The sequence below is a fragment of the Hydra vulgaris genome, chromosome 12 (genome assembly GCF_038396675.1).
Source record: "Hydra vulgaris chromosome 12, alternate assembly HydraT2T_AEP".
NCBI classification, from domain to species: Eukaryota; Metazoa; Cnidaria; class Hydrozoa; order Anthoathecata; family Hydridae; genus Hydra; species Hydra vulgaris.
In genome coordinates this window covers 68,666,711-68,687,479 of record NC_088931.1, presented here as the reverse complement: position 1 = coordinate 68,687,479, position 20,769 = coordinate 68,666,711, and the positions used below count along the sequence as shown (strand labels likewise).

General features: G+C 26.7%; 2 protein-coding genes across 4 annotated transcripts in view; both read right to left on the bottom strand.

The window, feature by feature from the left end:
- Nucleotides 1–20,769, bottom strand: part of LOC136088955 (uncharacterized) — a 202,786-nt gene that overhangs the window by 123,485 nt on the left and 58,532 nt on the right. The gene's annotated exons all lie outside the window — the stretch shown is intronic.
- Nucleotides 1–20,769, bottom strand: part of LOC136088952 (uncharacterized) — a 135,503-nt gene that overhangs the window by 65,927 nt on the left and 48,807 nt on the right. Inside the window, exons 2-3 of the mRNA XM_065814238.1 lie at nt 19,606–19,750; nt 7,544–7,833 (exon numbers count right to left, since the gene is read on the bottom strand). Coding sequence (XP_065670310.1) covers nt 7,544–7,813 — 270 coding nt within the window. The 5' untranslated portion in view covers nt 7,814–7,833; nt 19,606–19,750. The remainder of the gene's footprint in view (nt 1–7,543; nt 7,834–19,605; nt 19,751–20,769) is intronic.

Below are 20,769 nucleotides of genomic sequence, written 5' to 3'. Positions count from 1 at the left end.
GCAAATAGGTCTGGTGAAGTTTGCAAGAGATGAGACTTAACAGAAGAAAAATTACTTTGAAGACCACAAATATTAGTGAATGATAGGTTTAGAGAACTTGGTGATGATGATGGTTTTTTGAGTTTTATAGTTTTTGATACTTCAGTCATTTCTTAAATTGGGTAAAGAACTTGACTCAAAGAACAGATAGTACACTATTTAATTGTCTAGGCATTCATTATTATTATTAAACCCTAAGCCGTAACACAGGGCTCTAAATGTGGCCTTAACAATGCTTAGTAGTTAGTACTCTGATATTTTGCAGCTGTTGATGGAATCAGCCTCTCTGAGAGCTTACACAGAGTTCCGGAAACCTGACTACCAGTTGGCCACAGAACCATAAAACTGAGCTTTATGGCTCTGAGCTGTCCCTCATTAGGAAGTAATAGAATGAGTTACCTTGTCATAAAAACAGAGACACAAGCAAAACTCGTGCAATAAGTTCAAAAAATAATTCTTCAAAAGATTTTCAAAAAGACATGGAAAAATATTTACAAATGTTTAAATTTATCATAAAAAATACATTCCTTCATAAAAAAAAATGTATACATAACTTTATTTTTTAATTTACACAAAATGCGTTTATTTTGAACAATCATTATAATTAATTTTTTACCTTATTTAAAGCCTTTGCCTAAAATAAAAACTTTAAGAAAGATCAATGATTAAAAGTTATTCATAATGCATGTACACGAAATAAATGTAAAAGAGTAAACACATCATTTTTTTTCAGTGGTTCTATTAATATATTTTTAATTGTGTTTGTATTCTGTTGGCAAGATAAAAAATTTTAAAAAACTGTTTTAGTTTTCCCATTTAACTTGAAATAAGTTTTAAAAATAATAAAGAAGACGTTAGAAAAATATCTTGCACAAATATTTGAAAAATCTTAATAGAAGCTACAATTCGATAGCAGAAAAGTTGCAAATAATTCTCTACACCTTTAGTCATGTTATTTATTGTTTTTCCTAAACAAAATTGATTAAATGTAAATCTGGTAATGGTGGAAAAAAGATTTTTCAAGAATAATCCAAGCCTCTCACTAAGGGAACGTGCAAAATGATAAGAATTTTCTCATAGTTTGGTTGTAAAAGTTCAAAATAAACATGTTTTTCAATCTTTTAAATCACAAAAGTGCCTAACCATTCTGAAATTCAAAATAAAAGTGCAAGAACCTGCTGAAGAAAGTTTTATGTCAAGTATATTAGTAAAAATTTCTAAATTATTCAATATGATATAACTAATATGAATTCCAATCATCAGAATATTCCTGGAGCTATCTATTATAATGTAGAAATATAGGGGAAAGCAGATAAGTTAAATACACAAAACATGATAAGTTTGCTAAAATTGCTTTGATTTGGCAAGCTATTTGCAGATATGACAAAAAATCAACACCTTTTATTTCTGAATATACATTTTCTGGTAAAATACACATTAAAGAGTGTATACAAAAACGACTTTTACCTGTTACTAAATCATATAATAGTGGATATGTGCTCTTGCCTGATTTATAAAAAAGCTATGCAGAAATATTAAAGATTTAAAAATGCTATTTAAAAAGTATCAAATATTTTTGATTGTTCTTCTGTGCGCAAGAACAACAATCAAAAACATGGTACCACAAAAATAAAATTTCAGAACTTTATTAGATGCCCACAGAAACAAACTAAGTTCTTAAAAATGGTACCACCAAAATAAAATTTCTGACAAAACTAAACAAACTAAAAAATTTCTAAACAAACTAATTTCTTTGAAATATTTTGTCTGCTTTTATTATTCTATTAAAATTAATACTTAGTTCTAAATGAAATTTGACAAGTACCTCGATTTAGTTGTTTTTCTACTTTCACACTCATTTTGTGTACACACTTTAACGTAACAATTATTTTATTGTATTTATATTGTTTAAATATCAAAACAAAAAACTATAAGCATGGTCAGTAACAGAGTGCGATCACACATTATTCCTGTCCAAGACAAGAAATTTAAAAATCTTTTAGTTTTGTCTATTGAAAAATATATAATTTGAATGTTCAAATTAAGTGAAATTTTGAATTCTTAGTGCGCCAGTAAAGACACCTGTAGAACGACTCTATATATACATTCCTTAAATATTTTTTGTATAATGGGCTGGGTGAATAAAAAAAAGCAATTGCTTTTACTCAGCATTTATGGATAAATTGCTCAGCTTTACATTAACAAAAATTTGAGCAAAATCGCTCAAATTTTAATTCAGGTAAAGCTGAGCAATTTACTCCAAAAACGTAGAGTAATTGTTCAGCTTTATGTTACTTAAAATTTGAGCAAAATTGCTCAAATTTTTATTTATGTAAAGCTAAACAATTACTGAGTAAAAGCAATTGCTTATTTTTATTCATCTAGTCTTATATGTCTTTTACCATAGCTGGTCAATAGAAGTATTTTTAAATAGTGTTGGTAAATAGTTTTTAATATAAAATACAAGTAGCACAATAAATTATTGTAAATACAAAATGAAAGATGTTAAAAAATTTAAATATTATCTAGTCTTCTTTTTCTTTCTATTTTTTTCGCTTACATAAAAGTCAATATAGCTGTTTATTCTGTTTATATTGACATCAAACCTAATGTTGTCAATAATTGTATATGCTATAATTGAGTTGATGGTGTTCAGTAAAAATAGCTTACTAAATTCTTTTGGTGCAATTTGATGTTGTTATTGCAATGCTTATTAATTATATTGCTGAAAAAAGACTTAAATAACTGTTCATCATGTTTGTTGGACACTTTGAAGCTTAAAAAGTTTTTATTTCTAGTATTGTACTTGATGTTATCAATGTTAATAAAATCATATTGTTTGAATGAGTTCATTGGTTTCTTGTAAAAAATTATTTTATTGTATAGTTTTTGTGCTCAGCATAAAAATCGACAATGAATGAATTTATTGGTTTCTTGTAAAAAATTATTTTATCGTAGAGTTTTGGTGCTCAGCATAAAAATCGATAATGAAAACTTTGAAGGTTGTATGTTTTAAGTTGTTGATTGATTTGAAATATATCTTTGTTTTGATTATTAATTTTGAGTAGTAAAAATATAATCGTATAGTATGCATTTTTTTCTTTTTACTTTTTGTGTTGTAAATTAAAAGACTTTAGCTGTAATAAAAGTTAGGTAGAATGAATGTTTTGAAGAATTCTAAATTTTGAAGGCTAGACCAACTATATTAGTTATTGAGAAGAATTTTTTATATGCTTTTGCTTTTATCTTTTTTTACGTGTTTGGTAAAGTATAATTTACTGTTTATAATAGCACCAAGCAAAGAAAATTTATGAACTATTTAAATTTTGAACTTATCAATTAATATGATTGATGTCAGCAATATTATTTTAGATGTATGCTTATTTGTTAAAATCATTGCTTTAGTTTCATTCCAATTGATGTCGAGTTTATTAGCATAGCACCACTCAATATAACTATTAAATGCTGACTGAGTCTTTGTTAATAGATGGTCTATATTGATATCACTTGTCATAAGTGTTGTGTATTCTGCAAATAATGTTGATTCGAATAATGTCAGATATTCAGGTAGATCATTGATGCAAATCAAAAAAAAAAGAGGTCCTAAAATGGAACTCTATCGTGCAACGATATTAACTTGTAGGGGAAAGGGGGGTAATTAGTACCGCTGTGCAATTCGTACCAGCATCATTGTTCTTTTTCTGATTAATTGAAATTGGCGGAAACACAATAAAATCAAGCCAGCAGATGAAATATGTATACTGACCAAAAAATGGCGGAATCGAACGTTAAAAAAAGGAGGTAAGTCTGTTTCCCTTTTTTTACAGTATTTGATGTAATAATTACACTGTCCTACTAGTCGTACCTTGCAGGCGTGGATATACGTAACTTATTTATATTTTTTATGGTGTTAGCCCATCCATTCTTCTTCATTAATAAATACGTTTTTTTCCGATTCACTTTGCCCATTAAAACACTGAAGTAGAAAACTATGTTTAGTCATAGTCGGGTAAGTCGTACCTGTGATGGTGGGGTAAATCATACCTGTGGTACTAATTACCACAACCTCTAAAGATAACAAAGGGCAGCATTGGTACTGCTTCATGTGTGATGAGGACATTGAGGAGGATATGATCCAGTGTTTAATTTGTGGAGCATGGGTAAATGTTGCATGCTCATCATCTGAGTCTCAAAATGGGTCACATGATAGTTATATATGTGAATTATGTCAATAAATATATTTTACAAGTGTAGAATGAACTAGTTATTGTCTTATTTATTACTTATTATTAGTGCTGAGCTTTTTTTTCTTCATACCCCTTGGTACTTATTAACCTCACTAGTGGTACTATTTGAACCTTCTTGTAGGAAATTAGTACCACCTAGTTTATTTTTAGTTTTTATTAGTGTGCTCTTTATTTTAATATTTACATCTTGAAATCATGATTGTTTGTTTTAGTTTCATCAATGCTTGTTTCTATCTAAAAATAAACTTTTTCCTACATTTAGTTTTATTTTTATTAATTTTTTTCCTTAGGGGGTATTATTTAGCCCCCTTTCCCCTACTTTGTTAAAATATGCATCTTTTTTATCAAATTTTTCTAGTATAAAAATAATTGCTTATTAAGTTCAAAGCATCAGTTAAAATACCATAATGTTTTAGCTTCAAAATTAGTAATTTAGAATCTAAATCAAATGCTTTTCTGAAATCGATAAGTATTAATAATGTAAAGAGTTTTTTAGAGTTACTTAGCTTTACTTTAGAGATAAGAACATGCTGTTTCACATGAAAGATTGCATTTAAAACCGTGTTGGTCATCGTTGTATAAATCATTTTGTTCAAAGTATGCAGTTACTCTTTTAGCAATTATTCTTCCAAACACTTTTGTTATTGGAGATATTATAGCAATACTTTGATAAGTATTAATGTCATGAATTTCCCCTTTTTGTTTATAAAGTGACATAATACTACCGATTTAAAATTCATTTGGAATACTACCTGTTTCTAAACATTTGTTGAATATAGTCATTAATGGGTCAGTAACTGAATCATACAACTTTTTAATAACTTTTGTTGGAATATCTAAATAACCACAGCTGCTTTTTTCTTTTTTATGTTTTTAATCTCATTAACAATTTCATACTTATTAATAGAAAGAAATGAGAACTTAAATTTTTTCTAATCTTATTAGATTATTAGTGAAAAAATTGTTAACAAAGTTTTAAAAATCATGAGGTACAAAATCGGAATTAGATTTGAATGTACAAAAGAATTTGCTGAAAACTAATGACTTTTCAAAGTTTGAGTAAGCCTTCTTCTTGTAAAGTATATAATCAGGAAAGGAAGTATCTTCAAAGCTTGATTTAATTTTGATGAAAAATGAGCAGAAATCTTTTGAGTTATTAAAATTTTTCGGTTCTTTTTTTTTTCAAATAACTTGTTAATTTTTTGTTTCTTAATTTAATAAAACCTCTTCTTGTTTTTTTAAAAATTTGAGAAATTGATAAATTGTTTGTTTTTAGGAAATCAAAATGATAATAGTTGTGCAAATTTTTCAACTCTTGACCAAACCATTTGTTGTTGTCATTCTTGATGTGTATTTTTGTCATCTTTTTTAGTGAAATGGCATTTAAGATACTTATAATGTTGAGTTTGAAGTAATCCCACATGATGGTTGAGTTTTCATTTATTTTGAACTGTAAGTTAGTGTTATTGATTGCGTTGGATATGATTGTTGTCTTTTTATTACTCAGTTGTCTGCTTTTGATTATTTTTGAATAATTGACTACTTTAGTGATACCATCAATTGCTGCAAAAACTGCACAGTGATCACTAAACGAAGTTTCTAAGATAAATGTTTTTTTTTAAATTGTTTTTTTGTTAATTCACCTCCTCAAGGCTGATAAGGCCACTACAGATGAGGCTACTTGTGGTTTTAACCCTCTCTCAACTCTATAATTCCGAAACACGCGGTACTACCAGGGATGTGATGGGGATCGAATTCGGAACCTCTCGCTTATAAAACGAGCACTCTACCACGACACCACTACCACATTTTTGCTGAACTTGTACTTAATAAAACATCAATCATAGTTTAGATGTTTTGTATTTATTGCCTTTATATATTTATTGAAAAATGTTGTATACTGTTGGAAATGCAACTCTCGCCTGTTTTAAAAGTGATCAATATATATATATATATATATTTTTAAATCAAACTATATTAAAATAATTTGAATAAAAACATACAATTTTATAATAGAACTTAAGTTAAACTTAAAACCATAATAAAAAATACAAGTTAAGCCTTGCAATGGATCTGACGTCAAATATATGTGATCCGATATTTGCTAATTGCTGGAATCAAAGTAAAGTAATTCAAAGTAAAAAAAACTCCGATGCAGTTATTAATCAGAAACCAATTAACTTTTTTATTAAGTAGTGATCCACTATTAAAAGTCATAATAAAATATTTTTCAGGAATAATAAATATAATTAAAAGAATAAAATATATCATCAATTAAAAAGTTAGTTCTTTTAGTTTTTGTTTAAAAGATTTGTAGTAACATAGTTGAATAAAATTAAGAGAAAAATGTTTAAGCTATTTTGTTCCATAAAAAAGGTACTCTAATAGCAATGCAAAAGTTACTAAAGTTTGTTTAAAAAAACTACTGCATAATATTTTTATTATTATTATTAGTTAAATATATTTATTTTTATATCTTAGGAAATGCAAATCGTGAAAATTTTATATTTGAATATAAAACAAAGAATATTAAAAATGTTAGGTTCATATATATAGATTGCTGAATAAGCAAAAAGTTTAAGTTTACTTTGATTTGTATTACCCCAAGCAAGGTTACACTATATTTAAAGGTTAATTAAAGGTCTATCTTTTGTAGATGGGTTATAAGATTAGCATCTTTTAATTATGTTCCACTTAATTATAGACAAGTCTATAATTAGCCAATATATATATATATATATATATATATATATATATATATATATATATATATATATATATATATATATATATATATATATATATATATATATATATATATATTTTATATATATATATATATATATATATATATATATATGTATATATATATATATATGTATATATATATATATATGTATATATATATATATATATATATATATATATATATATATATATATATATATATATATATATATATATATGTACACACTTTAATATAACCTATTTTTTTTTAATTTTAAAAGTTAAAATTTTTAAAATTTTAAGCCATTTAAATGTATTTGTAAATATAGATTTTTATACAGGCCATATTTATTCAAAATAAACAAAATCATTTGTAAAGAATCAATTTTCACTTTTTTATAAAAATGTAGTTTTATAGTTCTAGTTTTCAAATGTTAAAAATGTTTTAATAAAGAGTTGCTCAAACACCAGATTGTGACATAACATTATGACATTAAAAAATCAATGTGTTTAAAAAATAAACAACTTACACCAACTAATTCTTTATCTAAATTATCTTGTGTACCAAGAAAAACCAAATAACTTAAAACAACATTTTTACTATTCTTCCATGTATCAGAACCTTTTATTGCCACACCACTAATACTCATCATATGTTTCATATCAATTTGTATATATAGTTCTTTGTCATGATTGGAATAAAAATCACCGTAGCCACTATACATGCGTGCTTGTGATACACCACCATCTGAATTCGCACTTAAAAAAATCTGTGAGTCTAAAATTATTTGACTTTCCATTCCAATTTCTTCTAAAGGATCTGCATAAAATAAAATACAAAAAACTTAAGAAACACGCTTATATTATTAAAACAAAAAAACAATAAGTTAATAAAAAAAAAACTATAAATAAATTTATAATCTATATAATAATTTATGATAGAGTCAAATATATCTTTAGCCCATTTTTTTAACTATGTACTTAAAGTACATCTTGTGTAAAAAAGTATAACTGTTATTACCATTTATTATTTAATAATAGTTTGGCTTCTTCTTGCTCCATTCATGTAACTATTATTTTATAAATTACAATTTTAAATTTTACATATGGCAAATAAATAAAATAATCATGTCTCAATAATATTAGGAGGCTGCTTGAGTCTGTTGCTAAACCACAGGGACTTAAAAAAAAACAAACCATGATACCTAAAATCAAATCTTGATAAAGTCTACAAAAAAAAAAGAAAAATATTTCAGTTTGCAATTTCTTTTACCCAGACTATAAATACAAAGATCGTATCTAATGAACAATTTTATAATTGTTGTTTACATTAATTTTGAGACAGGTGCCCAGTGAGTCAAAATTGAAAAAAAAAAGTGGTATTACAAAATAATTGCAAACAACTAACAAATCGAATTATAATGTAACTAATAATAAAAAACAAATTTTAAAAAACAAAAATTGGTTAAACTTTTAAAGATTAACCAATTTTTGTACCTTATTATTCTTAAAGTCTTAAATTAAAAAAAATACCTTTTACTTTCTTCTTTTTTATTAGAAATATTACGCACAAAATGGTTGCTTTAGTGTCACACTTTGAAAGTTGATTTAAGGTTAAATCAACTTTCAAAGTTTGTGCCACAATTGTGTCATAACTGGGCTACAAAATAAATTTGTAGCCCAAATATGACAAAAATAAAAAAAAATAAACTTTTTAATATCAAATGTAAAATTTTGTACTAATTGTTTTTATAAATTTTTTGCACTACATTAACTATATGAAGGTAATTTGTCCTAACTCAAACACAAATATTCAAAACATCATGCTTAAAGCAACCATGCTAATTATCAAACCGAAATAATCAAAGCACAGCCTACTGTCTAAATTAAACACTTATAACTAAATGTTGCATACAAAACTATGAAAAACTTACATCATCATGAAATGAATACATTTAGTTTTTATAATTTAAGAATTAGGAATCGTGATAACATTTTTGAGACTCTTTTACTTGAGTTTAATAGATTAGAGGTTTATCTATCAATATTAAAATGTAAATTAAAATCTAAAAAACTTTTAGATTTTAATTTACATTTAGGTACATTTTTTTTCTTTTTTAATGAAACATTTAGGGACTTTTTTAAGACTTCTAGAACATGAGCAAACTTGATTGGATAAAGAAATAACAGCTTACTGAAAAAATGTTGTAGCAAGTTTAAGTAAAAAGAACAAGGACATGGAAGATCTAAGTGAGAGAAGCAGAAGCAGAAGATCTAAGCTAGTTATAAATCAATTGAGTTCAAACCAAATCACATTTTACTCACTAAAATAACAAATATTATCTTATTTAAGGTTGCCAAGTTGACTGAAGATCCTGCTGATGTCATCTTAACTACCAACTTAAAAGTGTTTGAGGTTGGCAATATTTTGCCATCCTTGTTTCTATGTTGTTATGGTGAAGTTATTTTTTGTTGAAAATGCTAACTTGATGCCAACCAAAAATAGCTTAAGGTGGTAAATAAATTATCTCACTCAAGATACTGAATACTAAAACCGGAAGAAAGTTTGAAGATGTACTTCACTTTAAAAAGGGTTTTGATATTGCCTCTATTCAAAGTGCAATTAAACAAAATATACTGATACAAATATGGGCAAGACCCAAATATTAAATATATTCCTGCTCTGAGTCACAAGAAGCTCTGAATAAAGAAAAAAATCTAGATTAACCTAAAATAAATTTTTTTTCTTTGTTTGGTTTGGTTATAGAATAGTTAGAAAAGAAAATACGGTATTTTGTTTTTTGAATCCAAACTTTTTAATTTAATTAGTATATGTGCATGTTTAGGTTTCAGGAACACAATTTTTTAATTTAAATTAGTTTTGTAAAATATGTAAAGTTTTGTTATTGTAAATATAAAAATATGTAAAGTTAGTCTATGTAAAATCTTCCAACATGCATGCACATGTGTAGAAGGTGGTATTACACAAAAAGATTATAAAAAAAATGCTTTAACTCTTTTAAAGCATCAAATTTATATCAAAAAATGACATTATGAAAACCTTTCTAAACCTGTGACAACACCGACATTAAAATAATGAAAAAACAAAACACTTAAATTTTAAAAACATTTAACAAGGCTGTAAATAAGCATTATTTAAATTGGGAATTACTAGAAAGTAGAGAATAGAATATGCAAAAAAACATTCAAAGAAGAAATGGAAGAAAATGGTTGGCAGATTATTTATTTATTCTTTATAATGTATTTGTATATTAAAGTTATTCAAAAAAAATAACTACATATTAAAATACACTTATAATTTTGCTATATACTTATATACTGTTGATCTATTTATTATAACCTCTTATAAAAAATAAACTACTTTAATTTTCCATTACAATAACACATTACTTAGACATTATACTAGTATATAAAAAGTGAACATATATGCAAAATATTTATTAAAAAATCTAAATTGTAAATTAAAAATTCAATTCATAAATACAAAAGAATTAAGAAGACTCAAAAAACTTGCTTATTGCCAATAAAATGTAAAGACAGGAAAGAATTTTCAAGCATTAATGTTTACATAAAAAGACAAACAAACAGTTTTTTAAGCATGAAGAAGCAAATACAGTAAAAAGATTTAGCAAAAAAAAATTTGCAAATTTGCTAAGCTACAAAATTACATTGAGAAAAAAATTATAATTAAAAAAATCTTCTTAAATTCCCTTTTTTTAGTTTTGAGTTAAAAAATGTCATTTTTTTTTCACTAAAATCTGAAATAATAACAATGTTTGAATAAGGTGATACAGATTTTAGAACAAACCTTATTAGCGCTCATGGCTATCTTACTTTAATTTTTAAAAAACAGCAATAATCACATGCTTACCCCAGTTTCTCTACATTCACCTATAGGCGCTTCTGATCACAGTTTGATCTCCATCAGAATCCCCCTATCCATTTCTCAGCAGGAAGAATAAGACTTTTTATGTAATTTCTTGGATTCAGGCTTGCAGGAAATCTTTTGTTCCCTCTTGACAATTCTGATTCAACCCTCACTCTTCTCCATGGTTTTTCTCTCATTGTGCTGCTGCAATTTCCAATCGTAACCATTACTTTCATATCTACCACCAAAACAATTCTCTAAAAAAGTCTGTTTACAATGGCAAGAAACCATTGTAAAAAGATTTTGTCTAATGCCAAAGCTCGCTATTCTCAAGCCAAAAAATTTTGTAATTAACCTCAAAAATTAGGCTCACTTCAGGAGAATCTTTAACAGCGTTTATAACAAAAGCAAATCTGTTAATCCACCTCTCTTGCATGGTTCAGATTTTGTTACCTCACCTAAAGACAAAGCTGAATTGTTTGCTAAGAACTTTTTATCAATATCATCTTTCGATTCCATTAAACACATCCTACCTGACATAGCCAACAAACAGGTTGATCCATTGCTTGATTTAACTCCAACTTCAGTATCTGAAGTGATTTCCTGTTTAAACTCTTATACAGCTTATGTCTGGACAATATACCTGTTATAGTCTTGTAGAGGTGTTGTCTATACTTTCAAAACAATTTAACAAGTGCTTATCAGAGTATCGTTTTCCAGCCTGCTGAAAAGCAGCATCTATTATCCCTATTTTCAAAAACTCTGGAGAGCAATCTGACTTATCTAACTACCATCCCATTAGCCTTTTTCCTATAAAAAGCAAGGTTTTTGAGTCTTTAATTAACAAACATTAAAACTCTCTTCTTGAATCCAATAACTTACTTTTTGGTCAACAATATGGATTTCGATCTTCTCATTCTACAGCTGATGTGCTAACAGTAATAACTGATAGGTTTTATCAGGCATTAGATAGATGTGGAGAGGTTAAGGCCATCACTCTCTACATTTCTAAAGCTTTTTAAAAAGTTTGGCATGCTGGTCTTCTCAATAAACCTTCTTATTATGGTGTATAAGGTAACATCTTTAGAATTATTGAATCCTTCCTTACCAATTGTACTATATAAAAGTTGTCATCGGTGGACAGCACTCTTCTTCATTTCCTGTAACTTCAGTGATTCCTAAATGTTCTATCCTTGACACTTTTATATTCTCTTTTACTTTTTTTAATTTACATTAATACTCTCCCAGAAATTACTCACATCACATAGGTTGTATGGTTTGCTGATGATACTACTATTTAATCTTTTTTTAATAAGAAGCCAACTTTCTCTAATTTATTTTTACCATTTATTTTTGTCTTGATAAGAAGCCAATACTCTCTGATTACTTGGAGGGGGCATTTGAGCTTGAAAAAGATCTCTCTTCTGCTACAGCACAATGCTCTCAGTGGCTGGTTAAGTTTAACTCAGATAAAACTCAATTTTTTTCAGCTAATTGTTATCACAATAATGCAGGCATTATTGCGATAACAATCTTCTGCTTCTTATAGGCTAATGTACTTGGCAAGTCATCTACACTTTGTCTTCTATAATTTTTTAATTTTCATTAACAATCTTCCAGAAATTCTCACACCTAAGGTGGCATTGTTTGCTAATGATACTACCAATTACTCTTGTCTTGATAAGAAGCCAAAACTCTCTGATTGCTTGGAGGGGGCATTTGAGCTTGAAAAGGATCTTACTTCTGTTACAGCACAGGGCTCTCAGTGGCTGGTGAAGTATAACTCAAATAAAATTCAATTTTTTTCAGCTAATTGTTATCAAAATAGTGTAGATCTTCCTTTATTTATAAATGGTAATATACTTGACGAGTCATCTAATCTTTGTCTTCTATACTTTTTTTAATTTACATTAACGACCTAGGATTTTTATAGGATATTTAAGATAATTAACAATTCTAGGATTAACTCTTACTTCCAATCTTTCTTGGGAACCATATATCAAATCCATTGCAAAATTAGCACCTACTTAGGTTGCATCTCTTTATCGTGCATGTTACTTTTTTACTATGAATTCGATACCAGGGCTCGAAATAAGTGCCTGGACAAAGAAATATGTTTCAAGAATACCATCAGCTGCAGCAAGATGGTATTCCTGAAACATTTGATTCAATATATCAAGCTCAATCTGTGGCAGATTTTATTTAAGCTTTGATTTGGCCACCCTACAAATTATACACTGGCAAGCACCAGAATATCATGTAAATGACTTAATGATAATCAAATTGAAATTGTACAAGTCTGGTATCTGTCCAATAATACTAACAGTATCAAGTCGTTGTAGTTTGCTTCTTCATGAATTGCAAATGCTAGTTGAAATTTTCTCATCATTGAAATTAATATTACACTTAAAAATATTCTTGACTCTATCAATCAAAAAATCAGTTAATATGCCATCACTTTTCTTCAAACACAAAAAGCAAACAGATTTTCTCCTATCACCATGAGTTTTTGCTGAATTAGGCATTTTTTGACAAAGAAAAATTAATTTTTAACCAAAAGGTCAATTTATTTATTTGCATTATTTCAGCAGCAAAAATTTGGCGCCAACATATTTCAAATTTATTGCCTTTTAGTTTGAATTTTTATTAAAGAAGGAAAAAAAGTTGAACAATAGGTTAATACAATGTTGTTTAAAGATATTTGCAACATTTAAGATAAATCAAAAGGTTTTTTTAGTGACTTTTAGCAGTGGAAATGCATTTTAAAAATTAAATTTTTTAGTGTAAATTGGGCAAAAACTTTGAATGCAATTTTCTCCTGCAGACGTAACTAAAAGATTTTAATTTTTGTTTTAAAGTGATTACCATGACCTATAGAATCACCCCTCCAAGGGATTTTTTGGGTCATTTCTGAAAAGTTTAAGACCCCCTTTTAAATAACTGTGCCCCATGATCATATGACACATATAAACTGTAACTTCTAATTTTATAACTTGCCTAATGATTTTAGTTACTCGTTTTAAAATATTATTTATAAATGTTTTTTATTTAACAATTTCAAAAAAAAAAAAAAGCAGAAATGAAATTTTTTCAATTTTTTATTGTAATTAAAATTTTCTACATATTTAGATATATAGTTAAATAAATGATTTTTAAGTTACTATGATTTCCATAACTACATGAAAATTATGTAAAAAAATTCAAACTATTAAATAATGATAATGATAATTTTTTTGAAACAGGAAGCCAAAAAATATTATAATTGTATTTTTTTTTTAAATATTAAATTCACCTCCTTAAATTCAAGCTCCAACTTCATTGCATTTTATTCACAATGTGGTTTATTAAATTTTATGACTAGGTTCCAACTACTTCCTCTCCTATTAAACCAAATAGAACTGATAAAAAAAATAATTTTGTCTGAATGTGCTAATACTTTGTAAAAAAAATTGAATAATTTTCTAACCAAGGCTCAAGTCATTAAACCCATGTTGATATTATAAATGGTATGCCCATAAAGGATCATTCATAAAACAAAAAAGTTTTCTTCTTTATTCAATATATATCATTATTTACATTTTTTTAATTAAAAAAAAACATCTTTATTTCCAACAAGGCTGCAAGAAACCACTATTAGTGTTGATAGTTACTGAAACAGAAAGGATAAAGTTCATAAAGGATGATAACAATTAACAAATGGCCTTAAAGATTCCAAATTATACGAATCAGAAAAACAAGAATTTTAAAAGACTGATGTTTTCCATTTTCAACGAATTCCAAAGGACTGATGTTTGAGGAAAAGAACTAGACAAAAAAAAATTTCGGAGCACTTAGGAACAGTCACAGTAAAAGGATTAGACTTAATTGAACTATGAGTGACACGAAAATGAATTTTAGTAGATAATGACACTAGCTCTTTAGAGCAGTGCCCATTATAATATTTATAGAAAAGAAGAAGAGAATCAATATTATAACGATGTGACAATGGTTGAAGTTTAGCTGCAAAAGCAGGTCTAACTATGTTAATAATGCGTTTTTGCACCTTTTCTTAAAGTAAAAAAGCATGGTTCCAAGATCCACTCCAAACATGGCAACAGTATAGCAGGGCTCGAAATAACGAACTTTTTTGTTCTCGGCAATTTGTCCAATAAATACTCAAGTTTGACGGACATATCCAATAAAAATTAAAGAAGTGCGATCGAACGCCATTCCTGACCACACATAAAAAATTTTGTTTTTACAACTTGACCACACAATTTGTTTCGACAACTCTAGGCATTTCAAAATGCGCTGAAAATAAAAAGAAAATTTGAGAGATAAATTATCTAACAAAGAAAATCTTAAAGAAAAATAAAAAATCTAAGCTCAAAAAACTAAAATTTGAAAGGCAAAATATATTTATACTACATTTTTTAAAAATTACTATACTATGCAAAATGCTTTGTAAATTATTAAATACATAAATTATTATGTAAATATATTATATAAATAAATTATGTAATTATTAAATACATAATTAAATATATAATAAGAATGCTTAATAAAAATACAAAATTATTAAATTCATAAATTACTACGTAAATATATTAAATACATATATTGTTAAGTTTATTTATTGCTTTATTAAATAAAGTAACAAATTAATTATGTTTACAATAAACCCATTTTACTTAAATTATTAAAAAGTGTGTAATTAAAACCCCTTTTAAAATTTTATAAAATAAATTTAAAAGGGGTTTTGAAAGCTAAAATATTTGTTTGAAATTTATAAAAACCATCGGACAAAAAAAAAATAAATACTATAAATTTGAACTAATAACTAAATGAACTGTTTAAATATATATGATAAAAACCAGGCTACTTAATTCGAAAAAATGTAGTGCTTTAGCATCTTTTAAAAAATGAACTAACTCAAAAAACGAAGTATTTTATTAATGTAGTCGTGTGTTCAATTTTTGTTTTGTATAAAGAATAAAAAGTTTAAAAAATAAAGATTATATACAATACTGAATTTATTAATAATTTTGGAACAACTAAAATGATTAATAAACCCCTTAAAATATGGATCGGAAAAAATGACCAATAAATGTTGTTTTTTACCTTTCAAGAGCCGGACAATGTTCATTGTCCGGCACTTATTATGAGCCCTAGTATCGAATTCAGAGTAAAAAAGTAACATGCACAATAAAGAGATGCAACCTAAGTAGGTGCTAATTTTGCAATGGATTTGATATATGGTTCCCAAGAAAGATTGGAAGTAAGAGTTAATCCTAGAATTGTTAATTATCTTAAATATCCTATAAAAATCCTGGGTCGTTAATGTAAATTAAAAAAACTCTCAGGAGAAAAATCTCAGTCAGAGTATATTTTCATGTGTGTAATTACTTATTTTTGTCAGAAGATCTGCAGTCTTGATATAAAAAGAATATCTACAGTCTCAAATTTGTATTGGTTTAAGCTACTTTATAAATCAGTGTATATATATTTAGAAATATATGCACATCTTTTTGATTTTTTATCCTACTATAAATTCAAAAGAAATTTGATATACTATATTGTATATTGATAAGCTAGTATTGGAATGAATATACAAATATTCTTTTTTAAAACCTAATTTTGAATCTTAGGAATATTAGTGATATTTGTAAAATTTGAAGCAAAAAAAAAAAAAAAGTGTTTTTTCGAACTTTTGGCTGTGCAAACACTTTTTGAAAACAAAGGTGTATTTAGGTATATTTAGGCGGACACTTTAAATGTAATTTTCTCCTGCAGACCTAATAAGAAGATTTTTTCTTAAAAGCTATCCCTTTTACCTATAAAATCACCTCTCCAAGGGATTTTTCAGGTCATTTCTGATGAGGTTAGGACCTGTTTTTGGATAACTGTGGAGGTGGAAACTATTTAAAGCAAAGAATTTTTTTATTATTAATTTTTTTCTCAAATAATTGTAACTACCAAAATATTTGATAAAGCCATTTATTTTGAAAAAACTACATATTTCCATAACAGACAAGCAACCTAGAGTTGTAAATAGAATTGTTTTGATGTAATGATTAGTTGGCACAAAAAATTATGAACTAGTAGGAATCCGCATAAACAACAAACAATTTTCCACAATAATTACAAACATTATATAGAGCTATACTGTGAGGACAGTTTGTTAATAGAATTGTTAGTGAAATAGGTAGCTAATTTTGTCAATCTCATTTATGTCAGCATTTGGCATTAGGCAACTGTAAGTCAATGGGCTTTAAAAAATGATAGCTACAGTGAAGTTGTGAACACTTACTCAGATTAAAATGTCTAAAAAAGAGCTGCCACAATTGTTAAAAGATATCTTTAATATCTGTCTGAAACAAATATGGGATGGGCTTTTGGATGAAATTAGTACAGAATAAAATAAAGAAATTATTATTCAAAATTTGGAAACCAAACCTGCGAGAAAAAAAGAAACTAAACTGATTGGAGAATTAGAAAAGTTTAGATTTTAAAGATATTAGATATTTTGTTGTCAAACAAACAAAAACACTTATTGAATTGCTTGTGCTTCATGACATAGAATACCTCAGTGATTGTCTAAAAATTATTGTGAATGCTCTTAAGGAGGTCAATTATACTAATTTAAAAAATCGGTCAATAAAAACAATTCTTACTGAGGGTAGTCAAATGATTCAGAAGCACTAATAAACAAACATTCTCTAGGTTAAGGAAGCAGATTTGAAAAGTTTGGTTTTTAGTATGTTTTAAAAAAATTCTAATGATGATGAATTACATTTTTAATGAATGATGAATCATCATTAAACACATGATTCAAATTAAGTATATTTACCAAGATTGTTCCAAGTCCGCAGTGTAGTTTTACAAAAAAAACTTATGCTAAGTGATGTTGCTCGATGACATGAGAGTTGGTAACTGTCTGTCATGCTTATATTAAGATGCAAGGTTTGAATTTTAAATAAATTAAATAGATATGCAGGAGATTTAGTGAATCATGACGGATATCATGTAAATTGCTCTTTGACATATCACCAACCAGTGGTGTGATTGAAGCAAATTTTCTGTTTATGAAAGAAAGAGAGAGAGACATACAATATGAGCTAAATTATTTTGAATACCTTGGAGTTTGTTAAGATTTTTCTGAGAAGTTCCAGATGAAATCTGCTGCAGTAGTCAAGTTGAGAGTTTACAATTCCTCAGGCGATTATTATCACAACATTTTTGGGAAGACATGGCTAAATTAATGCTGTACGCTAATATGATAGTAGCAAGATTTTACAAGAATTTTTATGTACTAATCTATAGAAAGTGTTGAATCTTAGGTGATACAAAGAATTTTCACCAAATTTGATGCGGTAGAGTTGCACTTATGAATGCAAATGGGGTTTTATTTTTAAACTTAGGCTTTGTTTACTAGACCCAAATAAGATCTAGCCTCAGTTTAATTTAGATTAGGCAGTAATCTATTTTCTAGAAACCTTCTGGTTACAGCATTGACACATTGAGATATACTGTCTATGTGGTCTTTACCTGGTCTGATTGCAGTGAACAGAGTGCCATTAGCATATTGATGATGATGAGCTCCATGTTTTGCTATGATGCATATTATAAGGTTTACAAACATAGAATAATGAAATGAGCATATATCACTACCCTACGGTAATTCTGTTAAAATTAGATATCGTTGTTTCTATATGTGTATATATATATATGTACTATATATGTATATATATATATATGTATATATATATATATATATATATATATATATATATATATATATATATATATATATATATATATATATATATATATATATATATATATATATATATATGAATATTTTTATAATTATATATAACTTGAAATTATCAATGAACTTTCACAACAAACATCTTTATCTATTTTATTTTTAATGTTTTTTTAAAAGTCTATACCAAATCTACATGGATGGAAAAGTGCAGATATTGGACATGTTGATGGTATATTCTTAGAAAAACAAATCGCAAGTGAACAATTTCTTTGAAAGAAAGATTTATAAAACAATTTTTTTTAAAAAAGATTTAAAAAACATTTTAAAGTAAGTTGCTTAACACCATAAAATTTCAAGGATATAAATGTATATATATACATAAACCTTTATAAATGAAACCTTTATTAAAAAAAGTATATAAATATATATAAAGAATATAAACCTTCTTTATTATTTAGACCAGAAAAACTTTTAAACGCAATAGCTTCTTATATATTTATACATATGAAATGACCATATTTGCTATGCCATCGCTGAATTGATTTTCATGTGCATTTCTGCTGACCCTGATAGGTTAGTGTTAATATTGCTAGTAGATATCGGCAACTCAAAATAGTACAATACAGGACAAAACAGTAAAAAAATATTGTTTCAAAACTAATATGAAACAAGAATTGCCTTTTTAATTTTTAAAAAATAGTACTTAACAATAGTAAACATTTGGTAAAGTTATTGTCAAATAAAATTTTCGCAAAGATTTAAGAAAAAGGAGGCAGGATTACAGTAAGAATATATAAATACTAATTTTAATACTTTTTTTATATAAACTTTTTAACAGAGTAACTGTGCTAGTTTACCATAAAAAGATTTTTTAAGCCTTAACTAAGCTTTATTTGAAATCCTAATAGAATTGCATGACAACATGAAGTCAATTAAAATATTTAAATACTGACTTGTTAAACAACCAAATAACTCAATTCGAAGACATCCATGATTAACTCCAATAACAAGAGGAAAGATTCTAATCCGTAGAGCATTAATAGGGTATAAAAACCATCTGTACACTACTTCATTGTGATTATTTACACCATCAAATATCTATAAAAAAAGAGTGAATAAATAAAAAAAACTCTCTCTCTGTCTCTCTCTTTCTGTGTGTGTGTGTGTGTGTTTATATATATATATATATATATATATATATATATATATATATATATATATATATATATATATATATATATATATATACATATATTTACATACATATGTATATATATATATACCTATATATATATATATATATATGTATATATATATATATATATATATATATATATATATATATATATATATATATATATATATATATATATATATATATACATATATTTACATACATATGTATATATATATATACCTATATATATATATATATGCAACGTGATATAGGAAAAAATGTGAGCAGGTGGACAGTGCAGCGAGATCTCAAAAAATGTAAATTTCGAACAATTGAAAAGAAAAAAAAACCATTACTTAGTAAAAAAAATATCAAAGCAAGATTAAACTTTGTAAAAAAATATGAAAACTTTACCGAAGATGATTGGAAGAGAGTTATTTGGTCAGATGAAACTAAAATTAATCGGTATACCACTGATGGCCGCCAATGGAGCTGGAAAAGAGAAGGTGAACAATTAACCCAAAAAGATTTTATTCAGACAGTAAAACATGGGGGAGGCAATATTAAACTATGGGGGTGTATGACGGCTTATGGATAGGGACCAATTCGAAGAATAGTTGGAAACATGAATAAGGAAATCTATCTTGATATTTTACAGCACGAATTATTGGAAACTGTTGAAAATATGCCTTACCCAATAAATGAGGTCATCTTTCAACAGGACAATGACCCAAAGCACACTGCTAAAATGAATAAGAATTGGTTAGCTTCGCAGGACTTTCAAGTGCTAGAATGGCCAGCATAAAGTCCTGATTTGAACCCAATAGAAAATTTGTGGTCACAATTAAAAAAAGCGCTCGTTAATAACTATTCTGACTCTCCATCATCCATTAATGTGTTATATGAACGAGTTCAAGAACAGTGGGAAAATATTTCGTTA